The sequence below is a fragment of the Mus musculus genome, chromosome 6 (assembly GCF_000001635.26).
Source record: "Mus musculus strain C57BL/6J chromosome 6, GRCm38.p6 C57BL/6J".
NCBI classification, from domain to species: Eukaryota; Metazoa; Chordata; class Mammalia; order Rodentia; family Muridae; genus Mus; species Mus musculus.
In genome coordinates, this window is record NC_000072.6 from 113,326,548 (window position 1) to 113,349,692 (window position 23,145).

General features: G+C 48.4%; 2 protein-coding genes across 5 annotated transcripts; one reads left to right on the forward strand and one right to left on the reverse strand.

Annotated features, from left to right (window-relative positions):
* Window positions 1–424: 424 nt before the first annotated feature.
* Ogg1 (8-oxoguanine DNA-glycosylase 1) lies at window positions 425–8,330 on the forward strand. 4 transcript variants are annotated; one of them, XM_006505720.2, is made up of 7 exons: window positions 425–815; window positions 1,818–1,932; window positions 2,682–2,861; window positions 5,224–5,405; window positions 6,795–6,945; window positions 7,084–7,133; window positions 7,295–8,330. In XM_006505720.2, exons 2-7 carry the CDS (start codon window positions 1,869–1,871, stop codon window positions 7,382–7,384), a joined length of 717 nt encoding a protein of 238 aa, XP_006505783.1. In that variant the 5' UTR covers window positions 425–815; window positions 1,818–1,868; the 3' UTR covers window positions 7,385–8,330. The 4 variants fall into 4 exon arrangements, 3 of the variants coding, with proteins under 3 accessions (XP_006505783.1, XP_006505785.1, NP_035087.3); NR_149720.1 differs by having other exon boundaries at window positions 429–815; window positions 1,818–2,065; window positions 2,599–2,861; window positions 7,295–7,641; XM_006505722.2 differs by having other exon boundaries at window positions 429–815; window positions 2,599–2,861.
* Window positions 7,577–17,375, reverse strand: Camk1 (calcium/calmodulin-dependent protein kinase I). Its single transcript, NM_133926.2, has 12 exons — window positions 17,289–17,375; window positions 15,321–15,435; window positions 13,745–13,876; window positions 12,960–13,034; window positions 12,738–12,876; window positions 11,733–11,859; window positions 11,564–11,639; window positions 10,646–10,758; window positions 9,811–9,889; window positions 9,627–9,714; window positions 7,967–8,084; window positions 7,577–7,861 (listed from the first exon to the last, which is right to left on the reverse strand). The coding sequence occupies exons 2-12, from the start codon at window positions 15,401–15,403 to the stop codon at window positions 7,767–7,769; spliced, it is 1,125 nt and encodes a 374-aa protein (NP_598687.1). The 5' UTR covers window positions 15,404–15,435; window positions 17,289–17,375; the 3' UTR covers window positions 7,577–7,766.
* Window positions 17,376–23,145: the final 5,770 nt, after the last annotated feature.

Genomic DNA, 23,145 nt, shown 5'->3' on the forward strand with positions numbered 1-23,145 from the left:
GCCTCCCGCCTCTGCCTACCGAGTTCTGGGACGACCGGTGTGTACCACTACGCCCCGCAATGATGTGGCTCCAGTGCGGGCCAGCACGAGAAGTTGCAGGCAGGCCCTGAGATTGCACCGAAAGCCCTGAAATGGCAGAGCCGGGTCTCTGGCAGCCAATCGCCAAGCAGCGAGGCCAGCAGGCCAACCGCTCCCACCTCACAGGCCCGCCCACTCCGGCACTCCCGAGTTCTCATTGGTGCTTCGTACTTTCTTCTCGGATTGGCTACCTCTAGGGTCAAATAAGCGGGAGCAAGGATCTACTTCCGGTGGGAGTAAACTGGGACCCGGAAGAACCATACTGGCGCGCCTTTCCAAACCTCGAGGGCTGCGCAGGAGGAGGAGGCGCGCGCCGGGAGGTCCTGGGGGCGGGGCCACGTCCGGAGGAAGAGGCGGGGCGTGCTGCACGGGAGAGCGGAGTGGGGCGTTTAGGGGTTTGGTGGTGTGCGAGAGGCTTTCCTACGAGGAGAGGGAAATTCATTCAACAGGGACTCAAATTAAAATTACACCGGACCCATAAGCTAGGACCCACGGTGCTACACTCCCGGTGTGTGTGGTCACTTGTGTGCGAGGCTTTAGGACTTGGGAAAGTCGAGTTCTGATTGGACAGTGCCGTAATGGGCTGGGGCTGCTAGCCGAATGTTATTCCGTTCCTGGCTGCCTAGCAGCATGAGACATCGCACCCTAAGCTCCAGCCCGGCCCTCTGGGCCTCTATCCCGTGTCCACGCTCTGAGCTGCGTCTGGACTTGGTTTTAGCTTCTGGACAGTCCTTCCGGTGAGTGACTGCACTTGGGAGGACTGTTCCCTAGGATGTTGACTTCTCAGTGCTGCCCACTCGGGATACAGAGAATGTTGGGAGCAATAGATGAGAGTACATTTTGGAGTCTAAGCACCGGTGGTTTGCCTTTTAACCTTCTTTAGGAAGTAGAGGTGATGACTGTGCAGGATTATGAGGACCATGCAATAAAAATCAGTGGGGGAAGCTGAGGGATGCACTCAGTAATAAGAGTGCTTGCTTTTCACGCACTTGGCTCTTGGTTCAATCCCCAGTACCGCTTCTTTTTTATTTTTAAGATGAAAACTACACCGGGGGTGGTGGCACACGCCTTTAATCCCAGCACTCGGGAGGCAGAGGCAGGTGGATTTCTGAGTTTGAGGCCAGCCTGGTCTACAAAGTGAGTTCCAGGACAGCCAGGGCTATACAGAGAAACCCTGTCTCGAAAAAACAAACAAACAAAAAGATGAAAACTAGCGGGGGGGGGGGGGGGGGCGGCTGGAGAGATGGCTCAGTGGTTAAGAGCACTGACTGCTCTTTTGGAGGTCCTGAGTTTAATTCCAAGCAACCATATGGTGGCTCACAACCATCCATAATGAGATCTGATGCCCTGTTCTGGTGTGTCTGAAGACAGGGACAGTGTCCTTACATATAAATAAATAAATAAATAAATAAATCTTAAAAAAGAAAGAAAGAAAGAAAACTAGCCGGGCAGTGGTGGCACATGCCTTTAATCCCAGCACTTGGCAGGCAGAGGCAGGCAGATTTCTGAGTTTGAGGCCAGCCTGGTCTACAGAGTGAGTTCCAGGTCAGCCAGGGCTACACAGAGAAACCCTGTCTCGGGGAAAAAGAAAGAAAAGAAAGAAAGAAAAAGAAAGAAGACATACCACTTTTATTTATAACTAATTAGTCAGTTTACAGGTGGGACATTTGTAAAACAGAAAGGACCTTAACGAGTTCAAGATGGGTAACGATGCTAGGGTTGTCTGTTGGGGTGCCCAGGTGGAAGGAGCAGAGCCCTGCTCACTGGAGTGGCGTGCTGGCAGATCAAGTATGGACACTGACTCAGACGGAGGACCAGCTCTATTGCACTGTGTACCGAGGAGACGACAGCCAGGTCAGCAGGCCCACCCTAGAGGAGCTGGAAACCCTACACAAGTACTTTCAGCTAGATGTCAGCCTGGCACAGCTGTATAGCCACTGGGCTTCTGTAGACTCCCACTTCCAAAGAGTGGCCCAGAAATTCCAAGGTGAGTACAAGGGGGCAGGAATGGTGGCTTACAAGTTACATCTCTGTGACTCTGCCTTCCGTAACATGCAGATACAGGGCCACCAGGATGGTTCATCAAATAAAAGCACTTGTCATGCAGTTTAATGCCCCAATACATACTGGAAGGAGAGGACCAACTCCCAAAAGTTCACGCTATGCCACACACACATGATAATAGCAAATAATTAAGATGTACTTACTAAAGTGCTTCTACTTAGCACATTGTTATTATTATAATGATGATGATCATCATCCACAGGAAAGTGATAAAGATATGGGGCCTAATCCTGACTGTGTGTCCTGGAGCAGGTGACGTCATTCTGTCATTATATACCCAATCACTTTTACTCTTTGGTGAAGAAAGAAAAGGACACAAAATGAAGCCCTGTTCATGTGGTGCTTGCATTGTGGCTTTTTTTCTCAGTGGAATGGGATGGTCACCCAGACCCCACAGGATGCCACAAGGCAGAAGCCTAGTGATTTCTCGACCCGAGCAGTCCCTTATTCTTCCAGGTCCCCCTGGAGCCTCAAGGTGTAGTGTCTGATGTGGAGGGATTCGAGGTGTGTCCCCAGGCTCCGACCTTTCTGCTCTCCAGGTGTGAGACTGCTGAGACAAGACCCCACTGAGTGCCTTTTCTCTTTCATCTGTTCCTCCAACAACAACATTGCTCGCATTACTGGCATGGTGGAACGGCTCTGCCAGGCCTTTGGACCTCGACTCATTCAGCTTGATGATGTCACTTATCATGGCTTCCCAAACCTCCATGCCCTGGCTGGTGAGTAGGTGCATCCGTCCCCTTCAGCATTTGGACAGAAAGATCTATCTGTTCAGTTCTACCCAAGCTATGAGCTCCCATCTCAGAGCTTCCCACTGTGCCAAACACTGTCTCCACCCAGAAGTCCTGGGTGAAGTAGTCTGGGCAGTCCCAGATATAACTTGTCCTCAGATTTGATCTCTGAAACAGCAGCACCTCATTAGTTGGCTGTTTGCCAGTATATGCAGTACCTCACTAGAGGAATGTCTATACACAGTGTTCAGTAGTTTAGACTTACAGGCAGATAATCTGAGACAGACTGCCTAGATCTGACTGAATCCTAGTTCTGACACTAACATGTTCACTTCTGTTTTGAGTCTGTGAAATGGAAAATGATGTTACATATCCTGTCAGAATCCTTTATTCTGAGGACAGAATAAAGGGAGACACATCTTGCACCCAGCAGTGTTTGGAACAGGAAATACATAGCAATTTTAAGCTGCTGTCACTTTAGTGAGTCCACTTGCTCTGTGAAGAAAGTATATTGGTTAGCAGATATGAGGACCAAGCTAGGTGACATGCTTAGGGACTAAATAGTAAGAAGAACTTTGGTTCATTCTCAATTGGGGTATTTTTTTGGTGCTAAGAAAAGGCTCGAGTATCTGCTTTTGGCTTAATAATCATAAGTTGTCAAGGAGTTCATTTACCTCTCTAAGCTTGGCTTGACTTGTTAATAGAATGGGAATATTAGAATATATTTAGAAGGGTTTGGGGCAGGGGGGATAAGTTGATTGTGAGGCATTGAAAAGGAATGAGTTGGGCTGAAGATGGCTCAGTGGTTAAGAGCACTGACTGCTCTTCTGAAGGTCCTGAGTTCAAATCCCAGGAACCACATGATGGCTCATCACAATCTGTAACAAGATCTGATACCCTCTTCTGGAGTGTCTGAAGACAGCTACAGTGTACTTACATATAATAAATAAATCTTTTAAAAGAAAAAAAGGAAAGAAATGAGTTTAAGAACTCAGGTGCTATCCTCTACCTGGGTGAAAGGTCCTATCTCCACCATGCCCATTCTTTGTGTTGGAGGGGTAGAGTTGATGGGTATCTTAGTTAGGGTTCCCATTGCTGAGAAGAGACACCAAGACCAAGGCAACTCTTATAAGAAACAATATTTGATTGGGGCTGGCTTACAGGTTCAGATATTCAGTCCATTATTATCATGGCATGAAGCATGGCAGCTTCCAGTCAGGCACAGTGCTGGAGGAAGGAGCTAAGAGCTCTACATCTTGATTCAAAGGCAGTCAGGAGAAGACTCAGCATCCTCAGGCAGCTAGAGGGAGGATCTCAAAGCCTATCCCCTCTAACCGAGGAACACAGAGGAAGTGACACACTTCCTCTAGCAAGGCCACGCCTACTCCAGCAAGGCCATACCCTCTAAAAGTGCCATCCCCTGGGCCAAGCACTTTTAAACCACCATGGTAGGTGAGTAGGTAGGTAGTGTATGGGTGTATGTTCATAAATGTGTTCAAGTGCACACATGCATGTGTTTATGGAAGTCCGAGATCAGTGTCAGGTGTTTTCCTCAGTTGCATTTGGATTTAGTGTTGTTTGGTTTTTTTTTTTAATTCTCTCTGTATGAGTGCTTCGTCTGAATGTATTTATGTACATAACACGCACATGCCTGGTAGCCACAGAAGTCAATAGAGGATGTCAGATCCCCTACAACTGGAGTTACAGATGGTTGTGAGGCAGCATATGGATGCCAAGCTGGAACCTGGTCTTCTGTAAGGGCAGCAAGTTTTCTTAACTCCTGAATCCTGTGCCCAGCCCACGTAGCCCCTTCAGTGCCCTTACTGTGTCCATCTGTAAAATGTGTATACTGCCATTATTGAGAACCTTAAGAAAAGCAAGCATAATGTACTTTGCCAGTCAGTGTGTGCCTCCATCTCACCTTACGAATGCTGGCCTTACAGATGTGAACCTCTACATCTGGCATTTTACATGAGTTCTGAGAATTGAGCTCAGGTAATCAGGTTTATGCTGACTACCTGCTAGGCCATCACCCAAGCTCTTGCAGCTTTGTAGGCCATGGGTGAGAGCACTTCTTGAATAAAGCTAAAGTGCTCAAATGGGCATTCCCCCAGAGCAAGGGTCCCTAGCACCTGCTTCAGAGCCCAGCTAATAGGAGGTGCTAAGAGGACATTTATGGGGGCAGAACTCAGGCCTTACCTGTTTCTTTCACATCCAACTGTCCACTGACTCCTAGAGGACAGTAAATAAGGAAGAGGTGCCTAGGAAAGCACTGGGGTGGAGCATCTTACACAAGCCTGAGGACAACAACTGACTGGGGATATCTGCTCTTCCCTCCACACTCCCACAGGTCCAGAAGCAGAGACTCACCTGAGGAAGTTGGGCCTGGGGTACCGTGCCCGCTATGTACGTGCCAGTGCCAAAGCCATCCTCGAAGAGCAAGGTGGGCCAGCTTGGCTGCAGCAGCTTCGAGTGGCCCCTTATGAAGAGGCCCACAAGGCCCTCTGCACCCTGCCCGGGGTGGGCGCCAAGGTGAGGGTCCAGAGAGGTAGGACACGCCCTTTTTACCCACACTGAGCGTACGAGAGGTAGAAACAAGGCCCAGCTGAGAATCCAGGGAGACCCGGCTTCTGGAGAAAGCACAGGAAGGACAAGGGAATAGCAGAGTGCAGAGAGTATAGAAGAGGCTGCCCTTTGGATAAATCTTTAGAAAGGGCCTTTGTGCGGGTACATTATGTGCACTGCTGTTTGTATGTAGAAGTTTTCAGAGGGAAGAGGCGGAAAGTTAATACTGGTTACCTTTGGGGAGACAGATGGAAAGATGTTTCTATTTTACCTTCTCTTCTCTTCTCTTCTCTTCTCTTCTCTTCTCTTCTCTTCTCTTCTCTTCTCTTTTCATTACATGTGCTTACAGAATGTTTTGTTGATGTCAATAGATCTATCAGACTATTAGAATTTATAATTTATCTTTATTTTTTATACTCCTCTGTGTCTTTTTTTCTTTTATTTTTTGTTGTTGTTGTTGTTTTTGGTTTTTCGAGACAGGGTTTCTCTGTGTAGCCCTGGCTGGGCTGTCCTGGAACTCACTCTGTAGACCAGGATGGCCTCTCCTCTGTGTCTTAAAATGAATTTTCAGGAGCTGGCTAGATGATGCAGAGGTTAAGATCACTCACTGCTCTTTCAGAGGACCTGAGTTTAATTCCTAGCACCCCCTTGTCAGGTGGCTTACAACAACTACCTGTAACTCCAGTTCCACGGGATCTTATGCCCTTTTCTAGTCTCCATGGGAACCTGTAAGCACATGGCATGTGCATACTCTGTTGTTACAGACGGTTGTAAGTCATCAGGCAGATGTTGAGAATTGAACCCAGGTCTTCTGGAAGAGCAGGCAGTAGTCTTGTTTTAATTGCTAAAGATTTATTTATTTATTATATGTAAGTACACTGTAGCTGTCTTCAGACGCACCAGAAGAGGGCATCAGATCTCTGTTACAGGTGGTTGTGAGCCACCACGTGGTTGCTGGGATTTGAACTTCGGACCTTTGGAAGAGCAGGCGGGTGCTCTTACCCCCTGAGCCATCTCACCAGCCCCATTGACTTAAAGAATTTTTAAGGGATTGGCATTACATTTGACATTGCCTAGTTTCACTGCGTGATTTTGTCCAAGACACTTGAGAGCCCCAGTTTCCTTATCTGAGGAGAGTGTGGTCATACCTTCTCCCCAGGTTGTATGAGTGTACGGCCCACACAGATGTCCACTCAGGAACAAGTCTTCTTGGAGCTATTTTTAGAAGTAATGGGTAATTACTGCATACTGACTGAGAGTGCAGAATAGTGCTGCCTTAGCGGAAGGAGGAAGCGGATAGCTTTGGATGCTGGCCAAATCCGCCATTCCTCCACAACAGTTCTCTCTTTGTCAAAGGTGGCTGACTGCATCTGCTTAATGGCCCTTGACAAACCCCAGGCTGTGCCCGTGGATGTCCATGTATGGCAGATTGCCCATCGTGACTACGGCTGGCATCCTAAGACATCCCAGGCTAAGGGCCCGAGCCCTTTGGCCAACAAAGAACTGGGTGAGGAGTGTGATGCTGGGGCGTTGGGCTGAGGTTGGAGAGCCTGTCATTCTTAACCATCTCCCCACAGTTCCCATCTCTGTGCATGGAGGGCACGTGTGTGGCTCAATTAATGTAGTTTCCTCACTTCTAATTTAGGAAACTTTTTCCGGAATCTGTGGGGACCTTATGCTGGCTGGGCCCAAGCAGTAAGTATACCTAGTCCAGACCCTAAAGGACTTTCCCTCACCCTGCCTGACCCCTGGACTCTTCAGCTACCTGTTCTCATAACTCCCACCACCCCCATTGACCCCAGTCCTGACCTCAGCATGCCCTGTTTCCCATAGACTCCTTATGCCCCCTCCCATAGGTGCTGTTCAGTGCTGACCTTCGCCAACCAAGCCTGTCTCGGGAGCCACCAGCAAAGCGCAAAAAGGGATCTAAGAGGCCAGAGGGCTAGGTAGGGCTCAGGGGCAAAAGGTCTTTTTTCCTTTGTTCTCCATTTCTTTCCCTTGTCTCTCCCCCCCCCCCAACCCCCGACCCCTAAGTCTCAAGTCAGAAAGACTTAACACTCCCACCTCAGAGGCCAGAACCCCAAATCAAAGTCAGTTTTTACAATAGGGAAAAAGGAAGCTATTTGAGCAAACGGAACTGTCTTGTTTTATCTTCCCTTTATTACAAGAAGGAACAATAAAATAGAAACATTTGTATGGAAAACGCAGTGAAGAGTGAGAGGGGAGGGGTGAAGAGGTGTGGGGTCAGAAACTCCCCAGATCTGGAGTGAGGAGGAAGCAGGCTGCCTCCAACCCCTCTCATGAAAGAAACCCTGACTTCCTTGATGTTCAATCCATGGCCCTAGAGCTTGGGGGTGGTGCAGGGGGCAGTTCCGAGCCTGGTTCCACACAGCAGTCTCGGCAGCAGCAGCCAGCTGCTGGCCCTGTGTAGAGGGAAAGGGTAAGGGTGGCTGTAGAGCCGGCTCCAGCTCCAGCCTTGTTCTTCCTCATGGACCACCTATGCCCTTCCACGAGACCCTGGTTCTTACCACCAGCTGTTGGTGTCAGCAGCTCCCCGTGGCTGCCAGTCTGCCCCTGCCCCTCCTGACTGGTTCCCAGCTGCAGCTTCCTCATGTGCCGAACCACAGCAGTGGCATTGAAAGCTTGCTGTGGAAAGAGGGGAGGGACACTGAAAGGACGCCTAAAGGGCTTAGGGTCGGCAACAGGAGGCTCCCCGACTCTGTAAGGTGTTACTGAACGATATTCAGCTATACATACAGCACATATATAAAATGCATACAAAGGGACACAAAACTATAATTCATGTAACCAACATTCATGTGTCTACACAGCTCTGAGCATGTTGCCTGGTTATTCATTCATTAAATCCTCACACCATCTTCTGAGGCAGCACTTTCATGTTGTTTCCCTTTTTAGACAGTTTTACTACGTATTGTGCCTCTGCCTCCAGCGTGCTGAGATTACAGGCATATGTGTGCTACCTACCAGGAACGACAAGCACTGTTTTTGTTTGCGACGGGGTCTCACTATGTAGCACTGGCTGTCCTGACTCCCAAGTGCTGGGATTAAAGGTGTGTGTCACTACACCTGGCTTTGGCAAGCACTATTAATATCATTAGTTTCTTTTAACATGGGTTCTCGTGTAGCCTGGCTATCCTCCATTCTACCTCGTATCTCCTGAGGCCTGGGATTGTAGGCTCTACCACCACTGTGCCCAGTCTTGTATGATGCTAGTGAGCCAAACTAGGGTTTCATGCACACTAGGCAAGCACTCTGCCAACTAAGCTGTGTTCTCAGCATCTCACCCACTCTTTTTTTGACACAAGATTTCATGTAGTCCCTGATCCTCCTGCCTCAGCCTCCCTGAGTGCTGGAATAGCATTAATTTCAGTGAAGGAAACTGAGGTGCAGAAAGGTTATGTAACTTACCTGTTTCTATCATTTTATGTTCACCCAGATGTCCTATGTGCTGCTTATGTCCATGTCCCCTCAAGACAGGTTTCTGTGCCAGGATCATTATCACAGTTATGGTACCCCTGTCTACTTTGTCCCTAACCGGAAGGTTGGGGCAGCCTTTGACATCTCACTCCCTCAGTATGCCTCCCATCTTTGTTTCTTCTGAGTCTCCCTCCTGCTTTCACCCACTCCTGTGTTCCTCTTGCTGCTTCTGAGTCAAGCCCCAGCATACGCTGCATCTATGACACATCCTGCTGGGCCTCTCAGGAGTCCTTCCTTGCCTTCACTGCATCCTGAAAGCCCTTTCCTGCATTCAGTCTTTCTGGAGTCATCCTCTGCATTAGGTGGGTGTCCCACTATAGCAGTTAAGGACCTCAATGGCCCAGCAGCCTCTACCAGTTTCCCCAGCCTGGCCTCTCAATACTCAGTTCCCTCGGTTCCTTCAGCCCCTCTAGTCCAGCGAGCCACATTCTCTTACCCTGGTCTCTCTGCACTCTGTTCCCTCCACCTCAGGCATATTCTGTACACCTGGTTAATTACTAGTCAACTATAGGTCTGTGGCCACCTTTCTGACCCTTGGGTCCCATGGGCTACATCATGTCTCTCTGGAGATGGAACCCAGGAGCCACCTCTGGACTTTGGGGATCAGGAAGCCTTTGCTGAGTGAACAGAGAAGTTCTTTGGAAAACCTCCTGGGCAGGTCCTGTATGCAGCTGGTACTGAGCACTGTACCTTCCACTTGCTCTTGGCAAAGTTCTTCTTGATCTGCTCGCTCACTGACTGGTGGATATTCTTATCCAGAGCTGTATCTCCTGCAATCCTAGGATGGGGTATATGCAGAGTTGCCTGTGAGGATTGGGGCAGGCCTGGGACCCCCAGGTCCCACCCTAACACAACTTAGAGTGGGAGCTCTCACCATGGGTGCTGCAAGGCCTGCTCACAGGTAAACCTCTTCTCCGGGTCTTTCTCCATCAAATGTCGTATGAAATCTTTGGCTGGAGCCCCAAGAGAAAAGCAAAGATACAGCGTGACCATTCCTGTGGGCACCAAGACAGTGCTCATCCCCTCACATCTCCGCTGACAAGGTGTGACAAGAAGCCTGTCTGCCTGTGCCCCACTCCACACACTCCAGCCTTCTAGCTCCCTCCTTTTTTGAGAACATAATTACAGAAGAATCCACTCAGTATGCTCACACTAGTGTGTAAACTACTGTACAGCCATCACAAGCTGGTCCCTGACTGGGACACAAAATGGAAGATAGAAATATTAATGCTTGGGGCTGGTGAGATGGCTCAGGGGGTAAGAGCACCCGACTGCTCTTCCAAAGGTCCGAAGTTCAAATCCCAGCAACCACATGGTGGCTCACAACCACCTGTAACAGAGATCTGATGCCCTCTTCTGGTGCGTCTGAAGACAGCTACAGTGTACTTACATATAATAAATAAATAAATCTTAAAAAAAAAAAAAATCTAAAAAAAAAAAAAAAAAAAAAAAAAGAAATATTAATGCTGTTTAAGCCTCAGAGAGTCAGTAAGCTCCAGGGGAGGTAATTTTGTAAATACTATATTGGAAGACTGAATGCCTACAGAGCTCTGAGATAGGGGCCAAGCAGAGGGAACCCAAGATAAGACATACGACATCTGCTTCTAGTCTGGGAATAAAATACGACGGAGGCAAGACAGTGGGGAGACTCCTGGATCAGATGAAGACGTGAGGCAGGGGCTAGATGAAGAAGGCAAAGACCCAATTACCAGAGTCAGAGATGTCGTCCCAATAAGGAGAGTCAAACTCATACTCTGCCTTCAAAATCTGTTCAAAGAGTTTGGCATCATTTTCATCATAAAAGGGTGGGTAGCCACAGAGCCTAGGCAGAGAGAAAGAGAATTCATGTCAGCTTTAAAAATACTCGTTGGCTTGGAGAGCATTTTGGGGCAGTGCCAAGAGTCAGACGGGACTCACAGGAAGTCCTCTGTCTTGCTCACTTCTGTCTGGCAGTACTGGCCTTCCTTCTGTCCTTGAACATGCTGTCATAGGGTCTTCATGTTTGACATCCTCCCCACACCTAAACCGGATCACACCTAAACTGGCTCAAAAGCCACTCAGATTTTACCATCACAAAGGGCCTTTGACTATCTGAAGTGACATCTATCCACATCTCCCTACTCCTGTTTGATTTTATCTTCACAGTGACTTTGACCAGGTGACACTAATATAGATTTATTTACTCACTGATTCTTTCTACATGTCAGCTCTTAAGGGCAGGCACTTGGAGTGTTTCATTTTCTGCTAACTCCTCAGTGCTCCCACAGTGCTGGACACATGGTATCTCCTGATTGAAGCCTGTTAGACTTTGTTTGTTTGTTTGTTTTTATGTATACAGATATTTTGCCTGCATGTAAGTCTGTGTACCATGTGTGTGCACATGAGTACCCATAGAGACCAAAAGAAGGCATTAGATCCTCTGGAACTAGAGTTGCAGATGGTTGTGAGCTACCATGTGCATACTGGGAATTGAACCTGGGTCCTCTGGAAAAGCAGCATTGCTCTTCACGCCTGCGCCATCTCTCCAGACCCCTGCCTGTTAGTATTTATTTGGTAGATGTAGAGGAGTGGGCAAAGCAGGGAAGATGACTGTAGTCACAGGCCACCTTGACCATGTCCCCACTTACAGTATATAGGCAATGACTCCTATGGACCAGCAATCCACAGCCTTGCTGTAGGGCTTCTGGGCCAGGACCTCAGGGGCTGTGGAAAGAAAGCACATGGTGATGACCTGTGTCTACCCTGCAGCTCCTGGCTCTTTCCTCATCCCCATCCCCAACCCAGGGCCCTCCTCACCCACATATCCTGGAGTCCCACAGGCTGTGGAGAGCACACTGCCTGGGTCCTCCATCTTGGAGAGGCCAAAGTCAGAGATCATGATTTTGGAGTCTTCATCCAGACTGTAGTACAGCAGGTTCTCTGGCTTGGAGGGTGGGAAAGAGGAGAAGGGGTAGTCAGAGGTAGCCAGAGGCCAGCAGTGCTATATGCTTCTCCAAAATCCATGGTAGCTAGCTCATTAAATCCGTTAGAAGCTAGAAGGCTGCAAGTTCTAGAAAACACAAAGCCAAGGGGTTGTAGGAAGGATTTTCATAGAACTTAGAAACCTTACAGGAATCCCAGTATTATAAAAAAAATTTAATACCTTCTGTGCTGGATCTTGGATAAGTACTTGGCTGATTTCAACCCTACCACATATGCAGCCTGTCTAGTTTGAATAAGCCCACTTTACCAAGGAGGAAACCAATGCCTTTAGAGGCAGTGATTGGCCCAAGAGTCAGTTAGGGCATGGCAAGACTAGTCTTCAAGCCAGGTTCTATTTATTTTGGTTTTGGTTTTGATTTTTTGAGATAAGGTATGTGTGTGGCTCTGACTGTCTTGTAATTCACTCTGTAAACCAGGTTGGCCTTGAACTCAGGGATCTGCCTGCCTCTGCCTCTGTGTACCACCACAGCTGACTTGGACTGAAGTGTTTTCAGCGTAAGCCCCTATGCATTTCTCTGAAGCTTTGCTGCCCCGTTTGTTCTCTACAAAGAGATGTTTCATTATAAGAAAAAGACACCTAAGTTGTTAAGTTGTTAAGGTAAGATACCAGCCCAGCCTACCTTGTGTCCCTGTCTAAGCTGGAATAAGAGGAGCTGGGGCTGGGGGGAGGGGGAGTCACAAGTAGTTCATTTTGCAAATGGAAAGCTAGGGCTTTAGTGAGGGGCTGAGAGGTACTCAAAGACAGACAAAGCAGGACAGACAGAGATTGCCATTGCCGTCCCCTGGTGCATATAGTTCACTAGGCCCCTCAGATCCTACCTTGAGATCCCGGTGCACAATGCCCAGGTCGTGCAGGTACTTGACAGCATCCAGCACCTGGAAGATGAGGCGGCTGGCATCCCGTTCCGTGTAGAATCCTTTCTCCACAATTCGGTCAAACAGCTCTCCACCTGAAACCCTGCAGCAAAGGACCGGAAAGTGGCCAAGAGCGTGCGTGGGGCAGCAGCGAGAGGGATGAGGGTGGGCAGACAGGCCACTCACAGCTGCATGATGAGGTAGAGGTGGCCCCCACTCTCATAGATGTCATCCAGGGCTACAATGTTGGGGTGCTTGATCCTAAAAGGAGAGATAAGCTTAGGGTGGCGCACCTATTCCCTGGCACCTGCATCCAGGGCAGGAACCAAGGTTCTGGAGTCCACTGGGGGGAAGCTGATGCTAGAAGGTAAGAAAAGACTAGCAAGCAAGCACTGGCCTCTGTGGTCAAACAGACCTGGCCCGGGTACGCCTCTGCTACATGCTACTTGAGAGCTTGCATCAGGTCGGTACTCAACAGATGAACCTGTGGTGATTGATCGTGGGGCTAAGGAAGGCATGGCTCCCCCATAGGCTTGCTGTGTAACTTTGGGCAAATCTCTTGCCCTCACTGGCCTCGTTATCCCATGCACCCAAATTAGGGAAAGGAAATGACCATCTCCTCCCTGTGCAAATCGTTAGGAAGTGGGAGGCACTGGAAGCAAATGCTTGCTGTACGTTTTACAGCAGAGCAGGTTTCCTGTCGGCTGGCTGCTAATTTAGCCAGGGGCTCAGCAAATACGCCTGCTTCACTGTATGGGAGGACCTTAGGTGAGCACCTGATGGGTGGGCTGGCCTTGAGGCTCCATGAACAGCTTCATCCTCTGTAAACAAGCCCTCCCTGCACCTCAGTCTCATCTGGGAGGTTAGCTCTGGGCCAGCCACTCCCTGCCAAGTTCTTGTCCTGTGCGGCCGAGACTTCAAACCATTTCTACAGTAATCTAGAGGAATGAGGAGGGGTCGGTGCCACATACTTGTGTAAGACGGCAATCTCGTTCTCCATGCTGCCTTCTTTGCCCTCCAGGGCTTTCTTGGCAATGCATTTGATGGCCACCAGTTTCTGAGTCCTCTTGTCCTCTGCCAGGATCACTTCTGAGAAGGCACCCCTGTGAGTCAGAGGTTTGCAAGATAAGGAGCTAGAACCCCAGCTCCTCGCCCTCCTCCATTCCCCGTAGTCATGACCACCTTTGTCTTTCACATAAGCCAGACATGGCCAGCCAGAGTTGTCTGTCCCCTGCCTCAGTACCTCAGTAGCTGGTCACTTACATGACGGTGTCCTGGCACTGTGAATGAGTGAATAAGCTGGTAGGATGTAAACCTGGAGTGGATGGCAGTCATCTTTGTCAGTACCTAGGGAGAGCCTGCTCCAAACTGAAGCCAACCAAAGGAAGCCAGGCTGGTAACATACGAGCCAGCTGGGCCTGAACTCTGCCCCTGAAATACTTGATTATGTGAGTGGTTGATGGATTCAGTTTGAGTTGTAGGTAATGTAATGCCCTTTAGAACCTCACAGAATCACACCATTACCACGGTTACAATTCTTGGCTCTCCAGTTTGCCCACACATGATGGCTAGTCCTTTTTACTTTTTCTTTTTTTTTCAGCTTTAGTTACTTTATGTGTACAAGTGTTTTGCCTACATGTGTGTTCAAACCACATACATACCGTTGGATCTGGAGTTACAGGTGGTTGTGAGCCACCATCAGTGCTGAGAACTGAGCCTAGTCCTCTACAAGACCAGCCAATGTTCTTAACTGATGAGCCATCTCCAGCACCGTTGGTCAGTCTTAAATGTCTTCCTTTGTGCCGTGAAATGACCTCTTGCTCTTCTCAAGGCCTTGCATTCGCTGCCCCTTTCCATTTCTTACTGCTTGAACATCTCCCCAGCCCTAATTGTGAATTCCAGCAGACGGCCTCTTTCTGCAGTGGCTTCTGAGCCTTTACATGCACTGTTCCACCTGCCTTGAATTACCTTCCTTCTTTCTGACAAGCATAAGCTTACCCATCTTACTTTTAGCCAAGGTCTCATGTCCTTCAAGGAGTGTTACCCAGGCAGAAGAGACTACTCTGGCCTCTACAACCTCAATAAGAGAATAATACTCATTCACCTATCATTTTGTGTTTGTCTGTCCGTGTCTCTAGGACCAACTTATAACAGGAAAAGACCAGGTTTGAGTTATATTTGGATTTCCATCATCAAGAGCAACCATGTCCAGCCTCAGTTTCCAAACCCAGGCCAGAATAGCCAGCTCTTGGCAGCAATCTAGATAAATAGTTCTCCCATTCTCTTGGACTTCCTTCTCTTCATAAGGACCCCATGACTGGACAAGAAAGGCCCCATCCTCCCCACAGTTAGCCAAAACCAGAAGGCCGGACTAGTCTGCACCATGGCAAAGCTGCCACAAGCCCTGGTCTGTAGGAAAGGGAAGTAAGTGCTCGTGAGCTGACCAGAGGAAGCACCACCCCAGACTTAGCCCCTCCAGCCGTCAGGCTCAGGAGCGAAGCCCTTCCCAATCCTGTCACCCCACCACCACCCCATCCTGAGACTCACGTGCCCAGAACATCTCTGAAGTCATAAATATCCCTAATGTCTTCCGCCTGCTTCCACCTGGGGCCTTCCACTGCCCCTGGCATGGCCCACTGCCCCCCAGCCACAGCCAGGGCTCCTAGGAAGGAAATGGAGAGAAAGAGATTCAGAGGGCCTATCCTCTCTGAGAATCTACTGCATGCCCCATGAGCAGGCAGCATGAGTTCATTCATTCCTGGATCTGTTCATTAGCAACAGGCATTCAGCCTCCCCCATCATATGTTCACTCAGCATGTTTGCAAAAGATCATTTCTAGTAGTGAAATTCTCGGTATCTGTGCATTCCTTCAATTCTTCATTCTCCATTTTGCCCCAGTCTTTTTCTCAATCCTAACACCCAAGGAAACCTCCCCCTCAAGGAAGATAGCACATGAGACCCCAGAGCAGCATAGATGGCGCCCTAGAGGGCCCCTTCCTCCTCCTCCTCCTCCTCCTCCTCCTCCTCCTCCTCCGCCTCCTCCTCCTCCTCCTTGCCACCCTAGCCTCTCGGAAATCAGGTTTCCGGCAGCCTGGGCTTCCAGCAATATCTCAGCCACGTTTTTAAATAGCTCCTTCTCACTGTTACCAAGGCAACATCAGCCACAGCTGGAACTCCCCAGACCTAGCCCTCCTGACTCCCTGTCTGTGTCCCAGCAGCCGGAAAACTGATCTCACCTGTCTGTCCCCTCCTGGAGGGGACCTATCTTGGACCTTTCCCTAGACAGCTCTGTGTCATCTTACAAGAAAGGGTGGGTTCTCTCCCCATGTATCATGTGAGAAATCTCGGAAACTGAGGTTGGAGATGGATAGAATGAGTCCAGAGTTGCCCAAGAGAGTCCCAGCTAAGCTTGCTAAGGACAAAGGGTGTCATGTGTTGGTCCAGTAGGAGACTACTAGACTGGGGGAATCATTCAGAAAAGTCAACATCTCAGAATCAACTGAGTTTGAAGCCAGAACAGAGCCCCTCATGCCCTAGAGCTCTGGGAAAGCAACCTCCTGGTTCCTTTGGGAAGAATGAAGAGAAGGCACCCTGACCAGAACTGAGAGTCCACTCCTTGAGTGGGACCTTGTTCCCAGAGCATTGGCCAGCATCCCAGGTTTTCTGATGAAAGAGGCAATGGTAAATCCATGTAAAGTCAAACCCACATGGATGCCAGCACTAATGACCCTCACAGTTCCACACCCTGCAGCAGACACCACTCCACATCAGCAGTACATGAATCTTGAGTCCAGACACCTTCCTGCTAGATCCATCACACTGCACACCACGTCACCTGGTTGTGCACATATGCCCAGCATCAACACACGTTCATATACACCACTCACACCTACCTGTCCATCCAAAACACCCAGACCCTACACTGCAGTACTGATTCCATGCACACACGAACAAGGTGGCATCCGTTCCCACATACCAGACATAGCAACTTAGTCCTGTCTATGCCCTCCAACTCCTCAGCCCAGAGCCCTACACAGCAAACCAAGCCTTAACAATCTGCCTAACTAAACCCCCTCAGAGGAAGACCAAACCTCCCCTGAACTCTACCCCGCAAGCCAGACAGCAGTGTGTGTGTATCCTTGAACACCATATGCAACAACAAAAATGAATTCCCAGATACCTTTACACAACTGAAGCACATTCCTGCTTCAGGGAACCCCTCACATGCCCTCCCCGATCTACTCTTCCAAATGCCCACGCCCTTCCATGGTCAGGCCTAGCGCTTGGACATACACCACACACACACAGACCCTTCCCCACCCTTTTCTGATATCCAGGCAATATCCATGGAGGTCACCTAGCACCTAAAGGGCCTGGGACGGGAGGTGGGAGAGAAAGGCCCAGCCCTGTTCCGTCTGTCTGTCCAGGGGCCAGGCGCCCCTCCCACCCTTGGGCTTCAGTATCTTGTGGCTGGAGCGCCCCGCTGCACAGAGCCGGGGCAACCCTCAGTTGTACCTGCGGCTGCCCCGCCTCGGGGCTGGCTGCGAGGGCCGAGGTGGCTGGTGCGGAGCTCCCGCCGCGTCTGTGCCTGGTCAGTTTGCCTGCTCAGTCGCTGGCGCTCGGCTGGGGCTCGGCTCCCTCGGCCCGCCTGCGGCTCTGATGTCAATGGAGGAGGAGCCTGCGGCAGAGGACCTGGGGACTAGGGACGAGCACTCTCGGACTGGAGAAGTGGGCCCAGTTGTTCTGTTACAGGCCCTATAGCATGCTTATGTGCCCTTTGGTCGTCAGCAGGAGACAAGTGAGAGCCACAGATGGTCTTGAAATCAGCACTTAGTTAGAAGCAGATGATTTTTGAACCAATATTTATGAGATGCCAGAGGCTGGCCAGCTTGAACCTGGCATTGTTTTCAAAACAGTTCTGGGACCTGCCTTAGAGTTCTTAGTCTCCTTCTCCTCCTCTCCTCACCTTCCATTTAAAAGGAGCTGGACCTATGCAAGACTCAGAAGACTAGTAAGGGGCTGATGAAAAGCTGTAAGGTCCCATTTAATAGGCAGATAAACTGAGGACCTACACCAGCAAAACAGAGCTAAGGCTTCTATCCCACACACTTTCAGGTACTGCTCAAAGAGACTAGGGAAGAGAAGTGGAAGGGGGAGATGCAGTTAAATCTGGATCCTTAAGGAAGCAAGCCAAAGAGGACCAAAGTGCCATGTGACCGTGGCTGGGAGCCAGGGTGGGGAGGGTGGAGCATATCCCTTCCTGGGGCTCTAGGCTTGGGGCCAAGGGACCTGACCCGACTTGGTTTATGCAAGGCTCTTTGGGACTAAATTGAGCTCAGACTAGAAGGGGAATCAACTGGCAGGAATTAGAGGTAGGTCTGCCCTGGAGCCAGGCAAAGGACGCAACCTGGCCTGTCTAGGGCAGCTCTCCCTCCTGAGTTCAACCTCTGTTTCTCCCAGTTTGGCCCTCCTCTGTCCTGGAGTGGTCAGGCCTCAGAAGACTAAGCTAAGATGCTAGAAAGGTTTTGAAGTCAACCACCTCCCTTTCTGCTCTCCCTTTCTGAGCCTCAGTTTCTTCCCTGAGACATGGACTTATTAACGACTGACTCTAAGTTTTCTTGAGAGTTCTGTGTAGTGGGTGTGCAAGTACTTAGAACACTAGTTCAAAACAAGCTGGTGTGGTGTCTGACACAATCTTAGCACTTCAGAAGCAGAGATAGGTGCATTGTGAAATGTTCTAAGCAAGCCGGTGGTGAGGTTCTCCTTCAAGGGGAGGAGGAAGAAAAGACAAAACAGGAGGATTCGGGGATGGTTCAGTGGGCGAGCGGCTCAAGGACAAGACCTGAGTTCAAATACTCAGAGCCTGTGTAAGAAGCTGGAGGGGGCTGTGTGCCTCTGTAACCCCAGAACTGAGGGGGAGCATGCCACCAGCCTAGCCCCAGGTTCAGAGAGGGGTGCTGTACAAGGGAGTAAGGTGGGGAGTGATAGATCAAGACATTTGACATCCTCCTCTGGCTGCCATAGACTTGCACACTCACATACACAAGTACATAAACAAAACAAAGTAAAACATGAGAAAAAGATTTCATATAAACCAGGGCTCACAGGAAAAGCAAGATTTGACGAGGGTCAGAGACTAAGAGGTGTTTTCTTCCCTCACATCTCAGAATCTCAGATTCCTAACCCACTTCTGACCTAGGACCACACCTCTAGTCTCCTCACCACCCATTCAACATACTATTGAGCCAGGGAGTTGTGTCAGTACAGTTTTGTGTTTATCTCTATGACAACACTACTGGGTGATAGTGTCCCTCTGAAGACTAGTACAACTTTTTAAAAAGATTTCTTTACTTTTTTATTTATGTATGTGACCCTGCCATTTTATATGTGAACCGTGCTCACGCAGGAGCCCTTGAAAGCTGGGAGAGTGTATCTGATCATCTGAAACAGGAATTACAAGTGATTGTGAGCCACCGCGTGGGTTACTGAAAACCAAACCTGGATCCTCTGCAAGAGCAGCAACTGCTCTTAACTACTGAGCCACCTGGCCAGTCTCTGCTTACACACCTTTTCTGGTCTTACTCTTTGCATGCTTTTAAAGCTTTTCTGGGGGCATTCAGGTATTCTCACTTTTAGAAAGTCTGTGTGTGTGTGTGTGTGTGTGTGTGTGTGTGTGTGTGTGTGTGTGTGAGAGAGAGAGAGAGAGAGAGAGAGAGAGAGAGAGAGTATGAGACTGTGTGAATGTGTGTGTGTGTGAGAGAGAGAGAGTGTATGAGACTGTGTGAATGTGTGTGTGTGTGTGAGAGAGAGAGAGAGAGAGTGTATGAGACTGTGTGAATGTGTGTGAGAGTGTGTGAGTGTGTGTGTGTGAGAGAGAGAGTGTGTGTGTGAGTGTGTGAGAGAGAGAGAGTGTGTGTGAGTGTGTGTGTGTTTGTGTGTGTGTGTGTCTATGCCTATACATGCCGAGACCAGAGGACAACTTCAGGAGTTGATTCTCTCCTTTTACCATTTCCGTTTTTTCCAGAGATTAAAGGTCAAATTAAGTTCGCCAAGTTTGATACCAGGTGCCTTTAACTCTTAATCCATCTTGCCAGCCCTCACTTTTTCTAACCTTTGTTTTTTTACTTAGTTTATAGATTTTTTTTTTTTGTTTTTTGTTTTTCTTTTTTTGTTGTTTTTTTATTAGGTATTTTCCTCATTTACATTTCCAATGCTATCCCAAAAGTCCCCCATACCCTCCCCCCACTCCCCTACTCACCCACTCCCACTTTTTGGCCCTGACATTCCCCAGTACTGGGGCATATAAAGTTTGCAAGTTTATAGATTTTTGTTTGTTTGTTTGTTTGTTTGTTTTTGTTTTTTCGAGACAGGGTTTCTCTGTGTAGCCCTGGCTGTCCTGGAACTCACTTTGTAGACCAGGCTGGCCTCAAACTCAGAAATCCACCTGCTTCTGCCTCTCAAGTGCTGCGATTAAAGGCGTATGCCATCACGCCCAGCTTAGATTTATTTATTTATTTATTTATTTTTAAAATATAATGTGAGTACACTGTAGCTGACTTCAGACACAGCAGAAGAGAGCATCGGACCCTATTACAAATGGTTGTGAGCCACCATGTGGTTGCTGGGAATTGAACTCAGGACCTCTGGAAGAGCAGTCAGTGCTCTTAACCACTGAGCCATCCCTCCAGCCCCACTATTTATTTTGTTGACACAGGGTTTCGTGTAGCCCAGGTTGACCTCAACCTTGCTATGTAGTCTGAGGATGACCTTGAACTCCTGACTGTCTGCTTCTTCCTCCTTAGTGTTACCTTCACAGCCTTAAGCCTTTCACAAAGCAAGGAAGCTCTAAGGACCGGAGATGCTGAGCTCATGCCTGCTCTCCTCTCCTGTCTTGATTTCTCTTCCCACGTTGATCTCTTTTCCAATACAGAATAAGATTCTCTACCTGGCAGAATCTCCCTGAGTAACTGAATGATGTAGCTACCTTTGACCTCCAGCATGTTGTCAGAGGAACAAAGCAGCATAAGTAGCTAGACACACACACACACACACACACACACACACACACACACACACACACACACACACGAGAGAGAGAGAGAGAGAGAGAGAGAGAGAGAAGTACCTGGCCCAAAGGGGATGGGAGTACTGAGCTGACAGAAACAAGGACTCCACTTCAGTCTTTTACCTGTTAGCCACAGGTAACCAGGGTGAGTTTTGGGTACCTATTCTTGCAGTGTTTTGGATGCACATGAACAAGCTTAATTCCTGCATCAACTACATTCTGTGAACAGCTGAGGAAAACCAAATACATGCAGAAGAAGAGGATACGGTAATATTTTCTTCCTTTTTCCACAACCTGGGAAGATAGATCAGTTCTTCCACATTCTTTCTTTTTCATTTGTTTTCTTTCCTTTCTTCTTCCCTCTCCTCCTTTTCTGGAGTTGGAGTCCAGGGCCTTGCACATACTAGACCAATGCCATACCACTGAGATACAACCTCAGTCTTTCCTTCATTCTGTAACCCATTGGAGAATAAATTATTAGAGGGATGAACAGTTGGTTCTCTAAGATTAGAGGAAATATGAGAAACCACACACACACACACACACACAAAGATGAACAAGGTGATTTGTAAAAATAAAAAATTTCTTTCAGCCAGGCAGTGGTGGCGCACACCTTTAATCCCAGCACTTGGGAGGCAGAGGCAGGCAGATTTCTGAGTTTGATACCAGCCTGGTCTACAGAGTGAGTTCCAGGACAGCCAGGGCTACACAGAGAAACCCTGTCTCAAAAAACCAAAAAAAAAAAAAACTTTCACGTTTGTTGTTGAAGGAAAAAAAGTATAATTTACCCTTCTCTAAACCATGGTAAACAGTCAATAACATACTTCAGACTGGAGAGGTACTTAGACATAGTGACTCACGCCTGTAATCCTAGCATTTGGGAGGCTAACATGGGAGAGTTGCCACAAGTTGTAGCCTGGGCTATAAAATAAGACCTAATCCCAAAAAGAAAGGAGGAGAAGGAGGAGGAGGAGAAGGAAGAGGAAGACAAGGACAATGATGACAATGGTTTAATCTTTTTATTATATAAACAACACATAAAATTCATACCAAGAACCTAATAGATCATTGAAGGGCATAGAGTAAGCCTAGGTCATTTTCTGTCTCATTAGTAAGAAAAGAATACACCAAAAGGGAAGGTCATTTATTGCCTCTTACATATGAACTTTCATAGCTTTTATCGTGTGTGTGTGTGTGTGTGTGTGTGTGTATGCGTGTGTGTGTGTGTGTGTGTATTCATGTGTGTGTGTGTATATTCATGTGTGTCATCTATAATGGCCCCCCCTCTTGATTACCAACCAAGAAAATGTCCCACACCTGGATCTCATGGAGGCATTTCCCCAACTGAAGCTCCTTTCTCTGTGATAACTCCAGCCTGTGTCAAGTTGACACACAAAACCAGACAGTACAACACCCATCTGCACAGCCTCCTGCACACACATACATGAACATACACACACTTGCACAGGCACACATCACACACATACCTGCACACACACACACACATACATGAACATACACACACACCTGCACAGGTACACATCACACACACACACACATACATGAACATACACACACACCTGCACAGGTACACATCACACACACCCCTGCATACACACATTGCACACATACACACCTGCACAGGCACAGGCACATATAACACACATACAAAATAAACATACTGACTGGTTTTGTGTGTCAATATGACACAAGCTAGAGTCATCAGAGGATGGAGCCTCAGTTGAGGAAATGCTTCCATGAGATCCAGCTGTGGGCATTTTCTCAGTTAGTGATCAGTGGGGGAGGACACAGCTCACTGTGGGTGGTGCCATCCCTGGGCTGGTGGTCCTGGGTTCTATAAGAAAGCCATGGGGAAGTAAGCCAGTAAGCAGCCCCCCTCCATGGCCTTGCATCAGCTCCTGCCTCAGGTTCCTGCTCTGTTTGAGTTCCTGTCCTGACTTCCTTCATCGATGAACTATGATGTGGAAGCATAAGCTGAATAAACTCTTTCCTCCCAACTTGCTTTTTGATCATGGTGTTTCATCGCAGCAATGGAAACCCTAAGACAATAAATAAATAAAACTAAAAAAAAAGAATACACCAAAAGAGAAGGTCATTTATTGCCTCTTACATATGAACTTTCATAGCATTTATCATGTGTGTGTGTGTGTATGCGGAGAGGCCACAGATTGACCTCGGGTATCTTCTCTATCAATCTCTAGTTTTTGAGACATGCTAACTCACTGAAGCCAGAGCTCCCCAAGTGGCTAGACTGGCTGGCCAGCAAGCTTCAGCAGCCTCACATAC